The 17,377-nt window shown below is 43.8% G+C and overlaps 1 protein-coding gene across 2 annotated transcripts in view; it reads right to left on the bottom strand.

Annotated features, from left to right (window-relative positions):
• ENTPD3 (ectonucleoside triphosphate diphosphohydrolase 3) overlaps window positions 1-17,377 on the bottom strand; it is a 103,303-nt gene that overhangs the window by 19,831 nt on the left and 66,095 nt on the right. For both annotated transcript variants that reach the window (XM_088462783.1, XM_088462782.1), the window contains 5 exons: window positions 15,383-15,516; window positions 13,849-13,966; window positions 5,123-5,273; window positions 4,334-4,493; window positions 497-727 (listed from right to left, as the gene is read on the bottom strand). In XM_088462783.1, the coding sequence (XP_088318909.1) occupies window positions 497-727; window positions 4,334-4,493; window positions 5,123-5,273; window positions 13,849-13,966; window positions 15,383-15,508 (786 nt within the window). In that variant the 5' untranslated portion in view covers window positions 15,509-15,516. The remainder of the gene's footprint in view (window positions 1-496; window positions 728-4,333; window positions 4,494-5,122; window positions 5,274-13,848; window positions 13,967-15,382; window positions 15,517-17,377) is intronic.

The following is a 17,377-nucleotide window of genomic DNA, read 5'->3' as shown; positions in this document are numbered from 1 at the left end:
GCAGCATTCGGGAAGCATCATGAAACAGCTGCCTGTCTGGCAGGTCTTTCTAGGCTGCTGCTGTCAGCGAGGAGAAGGTGAGCCATACAGAGACATTAGATAAAGGTGCTGTTTAACCTATTGTTGCAGAGCATGAGTCCTGGGAGGGGATAATTATGTACAGCTGCCCACTGTCCCTGCACACCCCGAGTCTCCTTCTACGTGATCACAGCAGCTGCTCCCCCACTAGCGCCCCATCCCACTCTCACTCAGGGCACATGCTCTGACAGCCTACCCTAGTTGCGCCCCTGACTTTATGTACTGAAGCCTAAAAGACTTTCACGTAAGAGATAGAGTAGATACTGTGCATTGGAGATCTCCATGCTTGATACCAATATTTCAGTCACAGCGAAAGGGGTTACGGAGGAAAATTTTTGGACCATGAACAGTGACTCTTATGCTCTGAGGCATCTTATAGTTCAAACAAAATATGGTACATACACCTTTGTTTTCATACCTGAGCTAATGATGCCAAGAGGCGTTTTTCTGATTCATCTCTCCCATAGCACTGAAAGCTGTGAGTGTACACATTGTACTTATAGCCATATAGTGTCACTTCCACTGTGCTGTTGGGGTTTTGATCTGACTTCTCTGGTATAAAAGATATCTGCGTAGAGGCGCCACCCAAATCCAAAGCTCCAGTGGTCTCTGCTCCGTCAGGATGTACCCACATGCTCCAAATGTTTTTCTGATGAAAGAAAATAAAATGATTTCATACAAATGCATTCTTAATAAAACTATTTATTATATATATCAAACTATTTTGTATATCACTAAGAGCTCTATTTATTACTGTCCACATTTTTGCTACATTAATTAACATCTGTTGTTGCCACGTTCAAAGAAAAAAACAGACTAATTAACGTGGCTATTTATCATTGAAGTCTTGCCGGGACAGTGTATACGATAACAGGCTGTTCCGGCGATAACTTTTCTCCATTAAACCCTCCTTCACCACGTTTATCACATCCTTGAACAAGACATTTGTATTGGGCATGAGCACACTCCAGACAGCCATGGATCCGAATTATCCCTTTCCGGTGAAAAAATGCAAAAATATAGCCTATAGAACATAGCCTAAAGATTAGTGGATAACGTTCGCTAACGGAACTAAGCGCCGAAAAGCTAAGCTCTCAGATCTTCAGTAGATAGCTCCAGACTACAGTCCCCATGATTTAAGGGGCTGATCAGATTGATTAATCCGCTAGATGTGGAATTTATCAGGTACAATCTATCTACTCAATGAAGTTCTCATTCAGACGTTAGTAGAAATAACCTAACACGTATCTCTGGCCAGCAGCTTCGGCAAGTCTTTGCCTGTATTACAACCAGAGCATTTAAGCACTGAGATACAACTTCTCTGTAACTCGGATTAAAAACTTGTGGAGACATTTATGAAAAATAGTGCAAAGAACAAAGATGTCTATAAACTAAGCTACAAACATATTAATAGGATTTATTTTGGCCTACAGATATGAAAACTTTTTCTGTTAGAAGTATGATCTGTGTCTTCAGGAATGTTTTAAAGTATGGTTAAATATATGGTAATAGAAATACACTACATGGCTAATCTAGCAAGATTAAGTCATTACATAACCTCATACTCCCACACCTTTTATACTGCACATAATAAACCCATGCATTAATTATAATGTCAAGCTAAAATCTAAAGGCATGTGTATTATTGGATAGTAAAAAAGGTGGGTTCATAAAAGACAGCTCTGTGTAGTCAAAACAAAAGACAAAATGTAGTATGCTGAATTTTGCCTGTGCCATTTATGATGCATGTATGTCACACCGCAGACGGCTGCATAGGGCCTCCAGCGCAGTGCGATCACCGTAGCTGTGACCCACACCCTCCAAGCTATCCTTGTAGCCTGGCACTGGCAGTGCTGAGCTCTTCCAGGTGGATCAGACACGGTCCTACAAATGGCTACAAGGCGACATGACATCATAGCTCACATCGCCACACGTTGTTCCTGCCCATGCACAGTGAGTGAATCACTGACACTGAGGAAGCTTGCACAGCTGCAGTGCTGAGTCTGAGCACGGTGATGAGGGCTGAAGACTGTGTTGAGGGCCTAAGGGCTGAGGTTATGAAGAGCGGAGGACAGTGATGAGGTGCTAAGGGCTGATGAGGGGCTGAGGACAGTGATGAGGTACTGGGGATTGATGAGGGGCTGAGGGCAGTGATGAGGTGCTGGGGGCTGAGCACAATGATGAGGTGCTGAGAACTAATGAGGGGCTGAGGAAAGTGATTAGGTGCTAGGGGCTGAGCACAGTGATGAGGTGCTGGGGACTGATGTGGGGCTGAGGCCAGTTATGGGGTGCTAGGGGCTGAGCACAGTGAATAGGTGCTTGGGACTGATGTGGGGCTAAAGCCAGTGATGGGGTGCTAGCGGCTGAGCACAGTGATGAGGTGCTTGGGACTGATGTGGGGCTGAGGCTAGTGATGGGGTGCTGGGGGCTGAGCACAGTGATGGGGTGCTGGTGCTGAGGACAGTGATGAGGTGTTGAGAGCTAATGAGTGGCTGAGGACAGTGATAAGGTGCTAGGGGCTGAGGACAGTGATAAAGTGCTAGGGGCTGAGGACAGTGATGAGGTGCTGTGAGCTGATGAGGGATGGAGGACATTGCTGAGGTGCTGGGGGCTGAATGGTGCTGATGGCTGAGGGCCTGGGTGAGGGAGGGAGTGGGACCAAATTCCAACCCACTGGTCTGGAGGCTGGTCTTCTGCAATTAGCTCCACAGCTGTCTGACAACCCAGCAGGTGAGGCCATTCAGGGCCTGATTCAGACCCGGTTGCTAAGCCACGATCACATGCTATGGCCGATAGTCACCCGTCTGCGTATGCGTCGCAGTGTGCGTGCCAGTCACTGCGCTCGTAGCACACACACTGAGTGCTACTTTGAGTGACAGTTCCATTTGTGGGTGGTAACAGGAGAAGGTCCTTGAAAATGGGGGAGTGGATGTGAGCGAACGCAGGCGTGCCTGAGCATCAAAACGGTGTTCTATGGCCGTGCATAATTAGCATGGATGCGTCATTGTACACGTATTTCAGCCTACAGTGAACGCAGTGCTTGCGGCAGGGTATGGTCTACCTCAAGGGCTGCGAGCAGCTCCGATGGCTCTCGATGTTACTGAATAATCATACACTTCCTGGAGATGACGTGTGCTAAGAAAGAAAAGTGGGCGTCATTACACCGGCGTGCGATCACTCTGCCTTCTCTTTCTAAAGGCCCCCATACATCAGAGATTGATTGCAGCAATCGTGCAATTTGCAATCGATTGTGTATAAAAATCTTTCCCTTTTTCAATCGATTGTGGCAATTCTGCAATCGATTGAAAAAGGGAAAGCTTTTTATACACAATCGATTGCAAATTGCACGATTGCTGCAATCAATCTCTGATGTATGGGGGCCTTAAGACATAGAGGACGTTCTTAAGCCTGGCCGCGGAATGTGCATACCCGGCCCCTGACGGCTGCGAAAGTGCGCTGTGTTGCATCCGGGTCTGAATGAGCTCCTCAATCTTCTGTAGGGCGCTGGGGGAGTCAATAATAATTACTCAATGTGTTTTATTTTTTTTTCCTGTGGAGCAATTATTGAATCAATGTGTTTTATTTATTTGTGTCCTGTAGGGCGCAATGAATCAATGTGGGTTTTATTTTTTTCCCCTGTGGGGTCAATCCTTCAACCAGAGTGTGGGTTTTTTTCCCTGTGGGGGCCAATGTGTGTGTTTTGGTTAATAAAAGTTTTAAATTATGAATATAGTTGGATCCATGCATGTACTCCAAAATTTCTTGCACAAGGTGCTAGTAGACCTGCGGCTGGCTCTGCAGACTACTTGTCAGTACTTTGTGTAAATTTCATTTCCTAATTGTTTTCCATAGTATAACTTGTTTAGGACATCTTCATTGTAATTTTATCAACATAAGTAAAATATTTTTATTAGTTTTATATATTTTATAAAGCACATATAATGTTAAATGATTGTTAGATTTAACACAAGCTGCAAACTGCTTGCAACACGCAAATAACCATCTTTGTAATTAAAGCCCAAAGTTTTTCTATACCCTTAAAGGATACTGTGTGAGATGCCAGCCTCTGACTGTTCCATTACATGCTGCCACTGATGGGCATGCATTAAATGGAAGAACGCTGATCACACAGTCTGCGCTGGTGAGGTATTTTGAACGCAGAGCTTTTTCAAACAAGTGTCAAAATATTCAGACCTGCCACAGCAGTAATGATAAATGGATCTGAAGATTAGAGAGGAGAAAGCATGCCACAGACCTCCAAGAAATTTCCCAATAAATAGTTGACTGTGATCCATCCGTACACGCCTTCCTCCTGGCCAGTAATGATGTGGGCGCCTCTGAAATCAAAGGGTTGGGTCTTGAAGTAGTTCTCAATACTGGTAAGGACTCCTTGAGCGGCACTTTCATTTTTCAGCCTGAGGTTTACAGGAGACAAAATGCTGAGAAACTAGAAAAGTGGATTCTCAATGCAAGTACATGCTAGTATGCTTCTTCACGGTGTATTAATCTCATATCATATGTTCTTTATAACTGTGTCTGCAAATGACATGATATTGTAATGGCTGGCCTGACGGAATGGGATTGAAATGCCGGCAGCTGTTTAGACAGCAGGAAATCCTGACAACAGCAAGTAAGTGATCTAACCCTCCCCCTTCACCCCCCTAACCCACCCTTAGGGGTGCCGAAGCCTAAACTCCCAGGGTGGTGCCTAACCCTAACCTCCCATTACCACTCCCTAAACATAACCCTCCCGGGGGGTGCCTGACCCTAACCTCTCCCCCCTAGGGTAGAGTAACCCTAACTTCCCCCCCAAACATAAAGCTAACCCCGCTAAGTGCCCCAAACCTAACTCTCCCCCCTGTGGCTAACAGGACGGGCGCCCCACACTTACCTCGGGCACGCGTCGTCCTGGTTTCCGGCATCGGGATTAGGATAGGCGTCAGTATTTCGACGCCTATCATAAATCCTTTGCCGGCATTCTGCAGTCTGGATTGTGACTACATCCTGGTCTGACATCTTATGTTACATCTACTAAATCACTCACCGGAGTAGTCTCATTCCAGCAGTGGCTCCGAGATAAGCAGGGGTGCTGTTTTGCTGATTAAGAGGAATTGTATCTATTACTTTCTTCATGCAGTTGTCAATGTTGTTAGCTGCTTTTTCAGGCTCATTAGCAAAGCTGGAAATCCCAAGGCCTATAAACACAAGTCACGCTGTGTATCATTCTGTCATTTGGTAACACATTTTAGATGTACATGCATTTTTTTTATCTACATAAGACATAGAAAAATTAATGGTTAGTCTGAATTTATTTTAACGTTTGTTTATGAATGCACCAAAGAAATTAGAAGTCAAGAAGTACAGTAACATAATAATATAAGCAGTATATAGTTCAAACATGAGAATGACTATGAAAGGTGACTGTTAATAAACAATGGGATCAGAAGTTGATACATGTTGTGCAATATTCATGTAAATAAGGTGAGGGGGCGTCAATGGTTAGTCTAAATGTTTATTCATTTCTATTTTCAATTTATTTACACAACATCGCCTGCAGAGATAAGTAAATACTATAAAGTGGATTAATAATAAACTAGTTAAGAATTCTAACAAAGTACATTTTTTACATTAATCATATTGTTATAGACTAGGGGGTAAATTGACTAAAGTTTGATTTGTGATTCATCTCAAATTTACTAAGAGTGGATTTTGCTTTCGATTTTCAACTCAAATTCGATCTTGTTTCAGTTTAAGAAGGGATTTGCTGTTCGATTTGGCATATTCATGTCCAAATCGAAAAGCAAATCCCACTCTGAAAAGAACTGCTTCATGCGATCACTTTCAGCATGATCAGTTCGTTTTTGCACAGATACATGCATACTTCAGTGAGATGCCTGCATGTACTGTATCTTATTGTAACAAGCTTGGAAAGATTTACTGTTTAAAAAAAAAATGACGTGGGGTCCCCCCTAAATACACAACCAGCCCCGAACTTCATAGCCAGTTCTGGTTGTGTAAGTACAGGGAAAAAATTGCGTAGGGTTCCACTGTACTAATCACAACCAGCACTGGGTTCAGATACTGTCCTGGTTCTGGAATTATAGAAGGAAAAAAATGCGTAGGGTCCCCCTGTAATTTCCAGAACCAGCACCTGACCTTTTCTAGCGGGGGCTGATGCCACAGCCAGCGGAGCCCCCCAACCGCAGCATCAGCCCTGACCGCTAGTTAGCCCAGGCCAGGGATCCATGGGAAGTTTAGGACCCCCCAATAAAGGGGTCCCCCTCTCCAGGACACCCCTAGCCTAGGCTGATAGCCCGGAGCTATCCCCGCAACCCCTGGGTGGTGGGTGGCGGGTTGACAGTGTAGGTGTAGTACATTTGAAATAGTTTCAAATATTGTCTTTTGCTTTGAAACTACAGGTCCCAGCAAGCCTCCCCCACATGCTGGTACTTGGAGAACCAGAAGTACCAGCATTCGGGGCATTGCAGGCCCGCTGGTAGCTGTAGTTCTACTGCAAAAGCAATATTAAAATAACACAGGACACACACACCGTACACAGTATAAGTTTATTAAACATACAAGCACTCACACATGTACACACACATTTACTCATATTCACCTATGTATCCTTGTTGCATCGGCCCCTTCTCCAGTAGATTATCCATAGGGACCTGTGGTAAAAAACAAACAAAAAAAAACATACTCACCTCCTCCTATGCGTGGATCTGTCCTCTTCGTTCCAAAGTAGGCATCCATGGTCTTCTTAAAATAAAAAAACGAATAAAACCGAGCCACGCAACAGCTAGCAATCACAATGGTTGCTCTCTCCCAAATGAAGCACTCAGACGCGGCTCTAGCCTTTGTAGAGCCGTATCTGAGCGTTAATTGGCTGAGAGAGGTCAGCCCCCGCCTCTCTCAGCCAATGAATGGCTCCCTCCATTGAAGTCAATGGAGAGCCGCAGGGTAACTAAAGTTTACTTTGCGGTTCCCACCATTGACTTCAATGGAGGGAGCCGTTCATTGGCTGAGAGAGGCGGGGGCTGACCTCTCTCAGCCAATGAACGCTCAGATATGGCTCTACAAAGGCAGAAGCCGCGTCTGAGCGCTTCAGTCAGGAAGTAATAACCATCGTGGGTGTTACTTAGTGTGTGGCTCGGTTTTTTCGTTTTTTTATTTTAAGAAGACCATGGATGGCTACGGGGACAAATGGACAAGTCGAGGTAATGTAGGTGAGTATGTGTGAGTGTGTATGTATTAAAACTTTATTTTCACGGCGTGTGTGTCTTGTGTTTATTTAAACATTTCTTTACAGGTGAATTACAGGTTACAGTGGGCTCTTAATGCCCCGCATGCTGGTACTTGTGATTCCCCAAGTACCAGCATGCGGGGGAGGCTTGCTGACACCTGCAGTTCTACTGTAAAGACAACGTTTACACTAATCTATGTTTACACAACACCAACACTATCAACCCGCCACCCACCGCCCAGGGGTGGCAGGGATAGCCCCGGGCTATCAGCCTAGGCTAAGGGTGCCCTGGAGAGGGGGACCCCTTTATTGGGGGGTCCCCAACTCCCCAGGGATGCCTGGGCTGACTAGCGGTCAGAGCTGATGCTGCAGCTGGGGGGCTCAGTGATAGGGCTCCCCTGGCTGTGGCAGCAGTCCCCCGCTAGAAAGGGTCCGGTGCTGGTTCTGGAGATTACAAGGGGACAATACGCATTTTTCCCCCTATAATTCCAGAACCAGGACAGGATCTGAGTCCAGTACTGGTTGTGATTAGTACAGTGGAACCCTACGCAATTTTTTCCCTGTACTTATACAACCAGGCTATGAAAAGTCCGGGGCTGGTTGTGTATTTAGGGGGGGACTTCACGTAATTTTTTTTTTTAACATTAACTCTTTACAAGCTTGTTACACTAAGAAACATGCAGATATCTCATTGATGTATGCATGTATCTGTGTCAAATCGAACTGTTCATGCTGAAAACGAATGCATGAAGTTCTTAAATTCATTTGGGGATTTGCTGTTCGAGTTTGTTTTTCATTCGATTTACAAATCGAATTTTAGTAAATGAAGGGATCCTATTGTCCTCTATGTGAAAACATCGATGTTTTTCAGAAATTCGATTTCATTTGAAATTCATCTTTCTGTTCGATTTGACATTCGATTTAGGCTTTAGTAAATCCTTCCATAAAAAAATCGAACCAAAATCAAATGCAAAATCGAACAGAAAACAAAATCGAACTTTAGTAAACTTACTGTAAACTTAGGTGGTCTGGACAACCTGTGGCTCTCAAGGTGTTGTAGAACTACAAGCCCCAGAATGTTCTGCAGATATCGGATAGCTGACAGAGTATGCTGGGACCTGCAGTTTCGCAACACCTGGAGAGTCAATTTTTATCCAGACCAATTTTATATAATTATGAACCACAAAAAATGTAGGCAAACATTGATGATGTGCAAGTTCCCCCAGTTGTCTGCCTAGCACAGGGGTGGCCAATCCGTGCCTCTCGAGCCGCATGCGGCTCTTTTATTTTTCCGATGCGGCTCCCCGCTCACTGCTCGGCAGACCCCACGGGTACTGTGAACGCTGGTCTCTGAAGCGATCAGAGGCTAAAGAAGCCTCTGATCGCTTCACAGGCCAGCATTCCCAGTGATGCAGTGCGCGGGTGAAGTCATGACACGATCCAGTTAGACACAGCAGGCATTGGCACCAGCATCGTCGGCAGGACTCAGGAGCCCTCACTACGTGGATCGGAGCCAGCATGAAGACAGGCAAGTTTCTTCATAGGGGTGTGGGTGGGGAGGGGGAGCTAGTACTGGGGGCATGACTACAGGGGCCATTGCAGAAGGGGCACTGCTAAAGGGAGCATTGCTTAATGGGCACATCTACAGTGGGGCACTGCATATGGGGCACAGCATAATGGGCACTACTGCCTGAGAGACAGTGATGGGGGGGCAGTCTGAGAGCTGGGGGATATGGTGCCTGCTTTCATGCTTATGGGGGGCAGAGTGGGGCTGTTGAGATATCTCTGGGGGGGAGCTGAAGTGACACATTAGGGGCCGCTGCAGTTGCATGGGGGGCTGCAATGACACATGAATGTGGGCTGGAATGGCAAGGAAGGAGCTGAAGTGTGTATTATGTGAATCTTGCTTTTTCAATGTATTTTATGTGGTTCTGGATTTCAAAGTGTATTTTATGTGGTTCTGGATTTCAAAGTGTATTTTATGTGGATCTGGCTCTCTCAGTGTATTTTATGTGGTTCTGGATTTCAATATGTATTTTATGTGAATGTGGTTTTTTTAAATGTAATTTATGTGGATCTGACTTGTTTCTGTTTATGTTATGTGAACGTGGCTATTTCAAGGTTTTCTATATTGCTTTGGCTTTTTCTTTCACTTCAATGGTGAAAAAAATATATTGGGAAGTTGATTGTGTATTTTTAATGTGCTGGGCTCGCCCCTAGCGTGACTAAAAATGGGGGTGTGACACAAGATTATGCTCCTGCAAATGTCATTCCATAGGCATGTGCACAAAAATGGGGCGTGGCCTTGTGACAGCTATCGGCTCTTTAACTTGACTACAGATATTTTTTGGCTCTTTGCCTCTGACTGGTTCGCCACCCCTGGCCTAGCGTGTTACAAACTGAACACCCTCTTCCTGGGCTTTGGAAATAACCTCATACCATTAATCTGTTCCTATAAATGTGGGTTGATAGATTCATCAGAAAATGCACTTGGTGGAAAGTGTAAATGTAATTATTACAGTTAAACACACCAGTGCTTTATGACCACCCTTTTATTCATTTAAATGTTTACTCAATTTGCCCTCATTTATGGTTTTAATTAATCATGAGAAACTCAGGCTAGAATGTCTTTATTAGATGTGGCACTCTTTGTACTTAAAGGTTTTTCTTATCTGAGTACAAGTAGAGATGGTCATCGACCAATGGTTGTTAACAATCATGGCTAACCACCGATGGTCGATGGTTTTTCCATCGATGGCGAGCCAATGATTCTCCACCATCGATGGCACAGAGCAATGCAATGTTTTTTTTTTCTCATGTGCCGGAACACGGAGCATAGATCCACCACCAACATGACCCGCCACCGCTCCCTAATTGGCCCGTTAAGTATTAACGCAGGGATGACCATAGGTGGATAAAACTATCAGCGATTGCCAGCCTATGGGGTTATACCATCAAGGTCAACCACTGATGGTACCAAGGATGGTAATAATCGATGGTTAACCCACAGGTGGCCATCCCTATGTACAAGTGTGTCTAGTGGGACTCCGCAAAGGTAAGCCTATTTAAAAAGCAACACTAATCATCATCTCAGGATAGCAGAGTTTGCTGTTCTCCAAACATTATCACCATCTCAGGGTAGCAGTGGTCTCTGTTCTCCAAACACTATCACCATCTCAGGATAGCAGACGTCAAGAATAGAATAATTATTAAAATATTCCTATTTTTACTGAATTAGCAACTAGAAGCCCAAGTGAGAGCTTCCAGTGCAGTACACACATGTAAATCTGTAAAGCCAAGTAGTGCATGAACAGAAGGGACCAGGGCTCGCCAATGAAACAGTAAGAGTCCTCTTACCACTGCCAGCAAGTACAGTGCATAAGGAAAGTATTCACAGCGCTTCACTTTTTCCACATTTTGTTATGTTACAGCCTTATTCCAAAATGGAATAAATTCATTTTTGTCCTCAAAATTCTACACACAATACCCCATAATGACAACATGTAAGAAGTTTTTTTGAGACTTTTGCAAATTTAATAAAAAAAAAAAAAGCTAAGAAATCACATATACATAAGTATTCACAGCCTTTGCTCAATACTTTGTTGATGCGCCTTTAGCAGCAATTACAGCTTCAAGTCTTTTTGAATATGATGCCACAAGCTTGGCACACCTATCTTTGGGCAGTTTCGCCCATTCCTCTTTACAGCACCTCTCAAGCTCCATCAGGTTGGATGAGAAACGTCAGTGCACAGCCATTTTCAGATCTCTCCAGAGATGTTCAATCAGATTTAAGCCTGGACTCTGGCTGGGCCACTCCAGGAAATTCACAGAGTTGTCCTGAAGCCACTCCTTTGATATCTTGGCTGTGTGCTTAGGGTCGTTGTCCTGCTGAAAGATGAACCATCGCCCCAGTCTGAGGTCAAGAGCACTCTGGAGCAGGTTTTCATCCAGGATGTCTCTGTACATTGCTGCATTCATCTTTTCCCGCTATAATGACTAGTCTCCCAGTTCCTGATGCTGAAAAACATCCACACAGCATGATGCTACCACCACCATGCTTCACTGTATGGATGGTATTGGCCTGGTGATGAGCGGTGCCTGGTTTCCTCCAAACATAACGCTGGCATTGACGGCAAAGAGTTTAATCTTTGTCTCATCGGACCAGAGAATTTTGTTTCTCATTGTCTGAGAGTCCTTCAGGTGCATTTTGGCAAACTCCAGGCGGGCTGCCATGTGCTTTATACTAAGGAGTGGCTTCTGTCTGGCCACTCTACCATACAGGCCTGATTGGTGGATTGCTGCAGAGATGGTTGTCCTGTGGAAGGTTCTCCTCTCTCCACAGAGGAATGTTGTAGCTCTGACAGAGTGACCATCGGGTTCTTGTTCACCTCCCTGACTAGGACCCTTCTCCCATGATCGCTCAGTTTAGATGGCCGGCCAACTCTAGGAAGAGTCCTGGTTGTTCCGAACTTCTTCCACTTATGGATGATGGAGGCCACTGTGCTCATTGGGACCTTCAAAGCAGCAGGTATTTTTCTGTACCCTTCCCCAGATTTGTGCCTCGAGACAATTCTGTCTCGGAGGTCTACAGACAATTCCTCGGACTTCATGCTTGGTTTGTGCTCTGAGATGCACTGTCAAGTGTGGGATCTTATATAGACAGGTGTATGCCTTCAAAATCATGTCCAAACAACTAAATTTACCACAGGTAGACTCCAATTAAGCTCAAGGATGATCAGTGGAAACGGGATGCATCTGAGCTCAATTTTGAGCTTCATGGCAAAGGCTGTGAATACATACATGTACATGTGATTTGTTAAGGTGCCCACAGACATAGCGATGTGCTCACAATCAGCCGATGTGTACGATTTCCCTTGAAACTCTCCCTGGCAGCTCTGCACACAACCTGCACACGATTGGTGTCCAATCTTCATACGATCTCTCCTGCATCCAGACTTTATACAGTGCATCGTGTCCTAGATTGTCAGATCTGCCCTACTGCACGGCAGATCTGATGATGCGATGTGCGACCAGCGGGGACGCGCATCGCATCGTGATCATGAGTGGGGACTCACGATTTACTCAGGATTTGGCCATATTTTACACGATCTGTCATTCCAATGTGTCGGAATTGGCCAGATAGGGTAAAATATCGCAATGTGTGTGGGCAGCTTTAGCTTTTTTGGGTTTTTTTAATTAAATTTGCAAAAATCTCAAAAAAAACTTTTTACACGTTTTCATTATGGGGTATTGTGTGTAGAATTTTGAGGACAAAAATTCATTTATTCCATTTTGGAATAAGGCTGTAACATAACAAAATGTTGAAAAAATTAAGTACTGTGAATACTTTCCGGGTGCACTGTATCTCCAGGGAGTAGATGTATGAAGCTCTGAAAAGTGCTAAAGTGGAGAGGGATAAACTGCCAGCCACTCAGCTCCAACTGTCATGCCACAGGCTGTGTTTGAAAAATGACAGTTAGCAGCTGACTGGCTGGTGGTTTATCACTCTCCAATGTATCACTTTTTAGAGCTTAGTACATCTTTTTAATGTTAAGTTGGGCAGAAAAAACCCAAAATTCCATTACTGCCATAAGTGGTGAGAGAAAGCCGCTTTTAGTATGCAGTGTTGATAAAAATGTCCCATAATGCACCATCTCCACCGGTTAATTTAAATAATCACATTGCTCAAATTTAAATTGTATATTTCACTTCAGCAAAACAAACACGTGACTTATTTCAACCTAAAAGAGAATACCCCCAACTCCTTCCATCAGACTCTGCAAACATTTTCACCGTGGTAAGTCATCTTATACTAACGGGTGGTTTGTCAAGTTAGGATTAGCACTTATTTCTGTTGCCATTTTAAATCCATTGCTTAAAGACACCAATGATCGGCGGCTTTGACAAACCACAGCATAGTAAATCTACCCCTTAGCCTGCAGATCCATGTGCTTCCTCATAAAAATAAAACCAATGCACCTTATGATGCTTTCTGTGCTAATAGGTACATATTGTTTCCAAAAGCATTCTGAGTTATGTAAAAACAATGCATAAAAATGACAATTCATTTACAGTTTTTAACAACCGATTAGTTGCCTGAGGTCTAAATTTAATAGTTTCAGTGTAGTAAATAAGACAAAATACAATGACAAAACGTGGAGGTGTCAGCTGATAGACTGTACAATATTTGGGGCAGTGCCATTTGCCAACTGCAGATCAGATTTATCTTATTATGCTGCCTCCAGGGACGAAGGGAAGTACTGTACAGAAAGTAGAGACCTAAGTCACAGTAAGTGTAAATATTTGCTAATTCACTTTGTCAAAATTAATTTACGACAATGCAGATTTCTGCTCACAATATAGTGTGTTATCGTTAACCATATTAAATAAAAGTCAAAACATCAACATGTTTCTAGTTAAAAGTGATGTAGACTAAGGTTTGTAGTAGATGTAATGTATATATGTTCCTGCGTTGTGCAATCACAAGATGGACACACCATAGGGAGCAATAATTGCATTCTTACCATTTACATTGCACTTGTAGGTCTGACTCACTACCCCAGTGTTGTTTTCTTTTTCGGCAGGCCACTGGTACACGTATACTGTGGTTCTTGAGGATCCTGCATCCAACACTATCCCATACTGAACAGATGTAAAAGAATATTAAACAGCTTCACATTAATTACAGTGACAGATGCCATAATGACAAATGACATAGTGGAACAGAGCACTTAGTATGTATAGTTCACAATGACATTGTTATTCCAGAGGCACACACACACACACACATTAGCTTTTCATTTAGTTCAACTGCTCACATTTGTTGCTCAGTGTTGGAACAACCGCGTAATATGCCCAGTGCAGATAAATTGGTTTTAGAGAAATTCCTTTATGAGTTTCTGGGAAAGTGATCAGATTAGTCTATGGGCAAATTATAATGTAAAACCAGTATAAATGGAAGTTACAGGTCACATGATGGGAAATGGTTCCTAAATATAGCAAATTAACTTATAGAAATGGGCATTCGCTAAAAGTAGTATCGCAGCTGTGAAGCTCTCAATAGCAATATATATATATATATATATATACAAAAATCAAATGTCCTGACTGACTGACTCCTGGACCTAGAAATATGAAAATTGGGGAGTATATTCCTACCATGACGTAGGTACCCACAAAGAAGGGATTTTTCTAAATTTGTCTCCTAAGGGGATGAAAAGGGCTAAAATGTTTCCTCCCCCTGTACAATGTCCTGACTAACGTTGGTTACATACTAAACGACTTGTGTACCCAGTGATGCAACACACAACCCCTCTGCCGATGGACCGACATATCGGGAGGTCTGTAGACACTCTGAGCGATCCGATGCCTGACTGCCCAATATGCCGACCCCCGCCACATAGTGCTGCATTGGATTGTCAGCCACATCACATGATTGGACTGCGTGTACAAAAGATTAGGCAATGCGGCCGACGACCGCACTGGAGCACGCACCGCACGATGTAGTGTATACACACTGAACGATTTGACGTTCCGATGCAGCCAAATTGTTAACAAATTGTCTAGTGTGTAGGGGCCTTAACTGTCTGAACATGCTCTGAATGGCTGCACAGACGCTTCGGGCGGCCCTGGGCACCGGGCAGCACTGCAGTAGGAATACTGGCTGCAGGGTGCCGTTCCAGGCAGCCTGCTAGCCAGCAACAAGGGCTTGGGGGCAGCAATGGCATCACCCACAGGGCCCTTCACCCTGTGTGACGGCACATGTCGCACACCCCTAGTTAAGTCTTTGAACAGGAGCTATACATGCAGGTTACACAGGATGCATACCTTAAGTTGACAGTCATTAGGTCTACAGTACATATGCAGACGGCATAATACTGACACGGTTGTAATGTCTCTTAATGCATTTCCTAATTATTATACTTTTTTTTAAATTTGACAATAAGATATTGTATTAATTTGAAGATAAAAGTAAAGTGATTGCAAGGAACTGATTTGGGACCAGCCTGAATAAGATACTATTATATGGATTAAAAGATCGTGGTTTACATTACTTACCTTCAGGCCAGGAGAGAGGGCTCGCTCATGGTGAATCTGGACATACGCAATTGCAATGATAACAGATACACTGATTAAGAGAAACACAATAGAAACGATCAGAGGAACTTTCACCTTTAAAGGCATCCCAGTATCTGTAATAAAAACAAGACAATACAATTAGCCATGGCTGTCTGCACTATAAATAACAGGATATTTAGCTACAGTATATATAGCAGTGATATGTGAAATATGAAAAAAAAAAATAGAAAACTAATAACATTTTAATAATGACCACTGAATGTACAAATTTATTGCAGACCATTCATACTGACTATAACAAGTGGCGTACCAAACGCTTCTCTTGGTTTGGCTGAATTAATGTGGTCAAAATTAATTCCTAACCTAAAATTTTGTATCTAATGCAAACCCTTCCAATCCATATTCCACCAGCATGATTTCTGGCAATTTAGCGCCTCAACCTTCATTTTGTTTGAGGTCGTTCGCCATCTCATTTTAAACATGATATTTTACTCCATCGCAATGATAATGGCGAATTACAACTCCCTCACATAACTAGTTACTATCATGCTATATTGTTAAATCATATCCTTGAGGGCACCCGACCTGGGCGAAATACTCCAAACAATGGGTTGCTTTGTAGGAAAGCTGCTTTGCTCATTCCATAGAAATAATCCAGTGACTACCTAAACCTCCTAGGGTAGATCACCCCACTATCTCTCCCACTCTACGCTGTTGGAAGAAGTTAAGATTGCTTCCTCACATCTCCTCTACAATTTACCCCCTCACATCTTTTCTATGTAACCCTGATTTCACCCCTGGCCTCCATGTTGCTTCTTTTAAACTTTGCCCTGCAGGAATATTTTCGTGTGGGCCAGCTGATGTGTCCATCTGGGGTGCACTTCTTTACGATGATACAATTATCCTGGGACCTGCCCCAGTCAAAGTTCTGGAAATACCTCCAAATCCGACATTTAATTTCCACCTCCCTTAAGATCACCGACCTCTCCAGGTACCCAACCCTTTTTGAATCTGTAGGTTTCTCCTCAGTCACCTTCTCATACCATCTCCACACTGTATACTCTTAATTATTGAAAATCTTTTCCGTTCACCCCCTACCTTTACACTGGCGTGGGAAAGAGAACTTCACAGTAGGAGTTATGATTTTGACTGGGAAAACATTTTCCAAAATAACTACGCTAGCTCGATATGCACTGAGACTCTATACAAAGTAATCTCCCATTGGTATACAAAATGTACCCAGGGGTTACGAAGGAATGCTGGAGATGTAAAGCAGCCCCCGGAAGTGTTTTCCATATTTGGTGGGATTGCCCATCCCTCTCCCCTTTTTAGTCTGACGTCTTCAAATGTTCTTAAGCAATTCCAAGGGGATGGGGTTTAGTTCCTATCCTAAGAACACAGGATTCTGGCTTTTAAAATATCACGTGGCTAAGGCTGTTATACCGGCACAATGGAAATCAACATCTACTCCCTCAGGAAGATTGATGATTACATGGATATGGATGATATTATCTCCTTCTCAAAGGTTAAACCTACTGATTTTACTGCCACCTGATTTCCATGGTTCCATGGTTGGAATTTAAAGAATACTCCAAGCACTCTGCTCATTTGGGTTTAATCGCTACCCATGCCCTATCATCTTTATCATGTCACAGTAGAAGGTTGGTTCCTGTCCCATGTAATGTATTGTATGGCTCTTCATCACAGTGCTCAATACTGTACAGTGTTCTCCCTAGGGTGTTTTTTGCGGGCGTACCACCCGGCAAGAAACAGCTACCACTCTGCACTTCCCCCCGCCCCAATACACTGCGTCCCGTTACACGGTCACCCTCAATGTGTCCTTGTTGCCACAGACACAGATGCTCGATGTGACGCCAAGCTGTGCAGACGTCAGGGCTGGCCCTACCATTACACCGGGTAAGCAGCTGTTTACAGTGCTACACTGAGCAGGGCGCCGCATACCAGTCACCAACA

This window comes from Taudactylus pleione, unplaced genomic scaffold (genome assembly GCF_031769625.1).
Source record: "Taudactylus pleione unplaced genomic scaffold, aTauple2 ptg000053l, whole genome shotgun sequence".
Taxonomy (NCBI): domain Eukaryota; kingdom Metazoa; phylum Chordata; class Amphibia; order Anura; family Myobatrachidae; genus Taudactylus; species Taudactylus pleione.
Note: the sequence above shows the minus strand (reverse complement) of the source record. Positions and strands in the feature narration are given on the sequence as shown.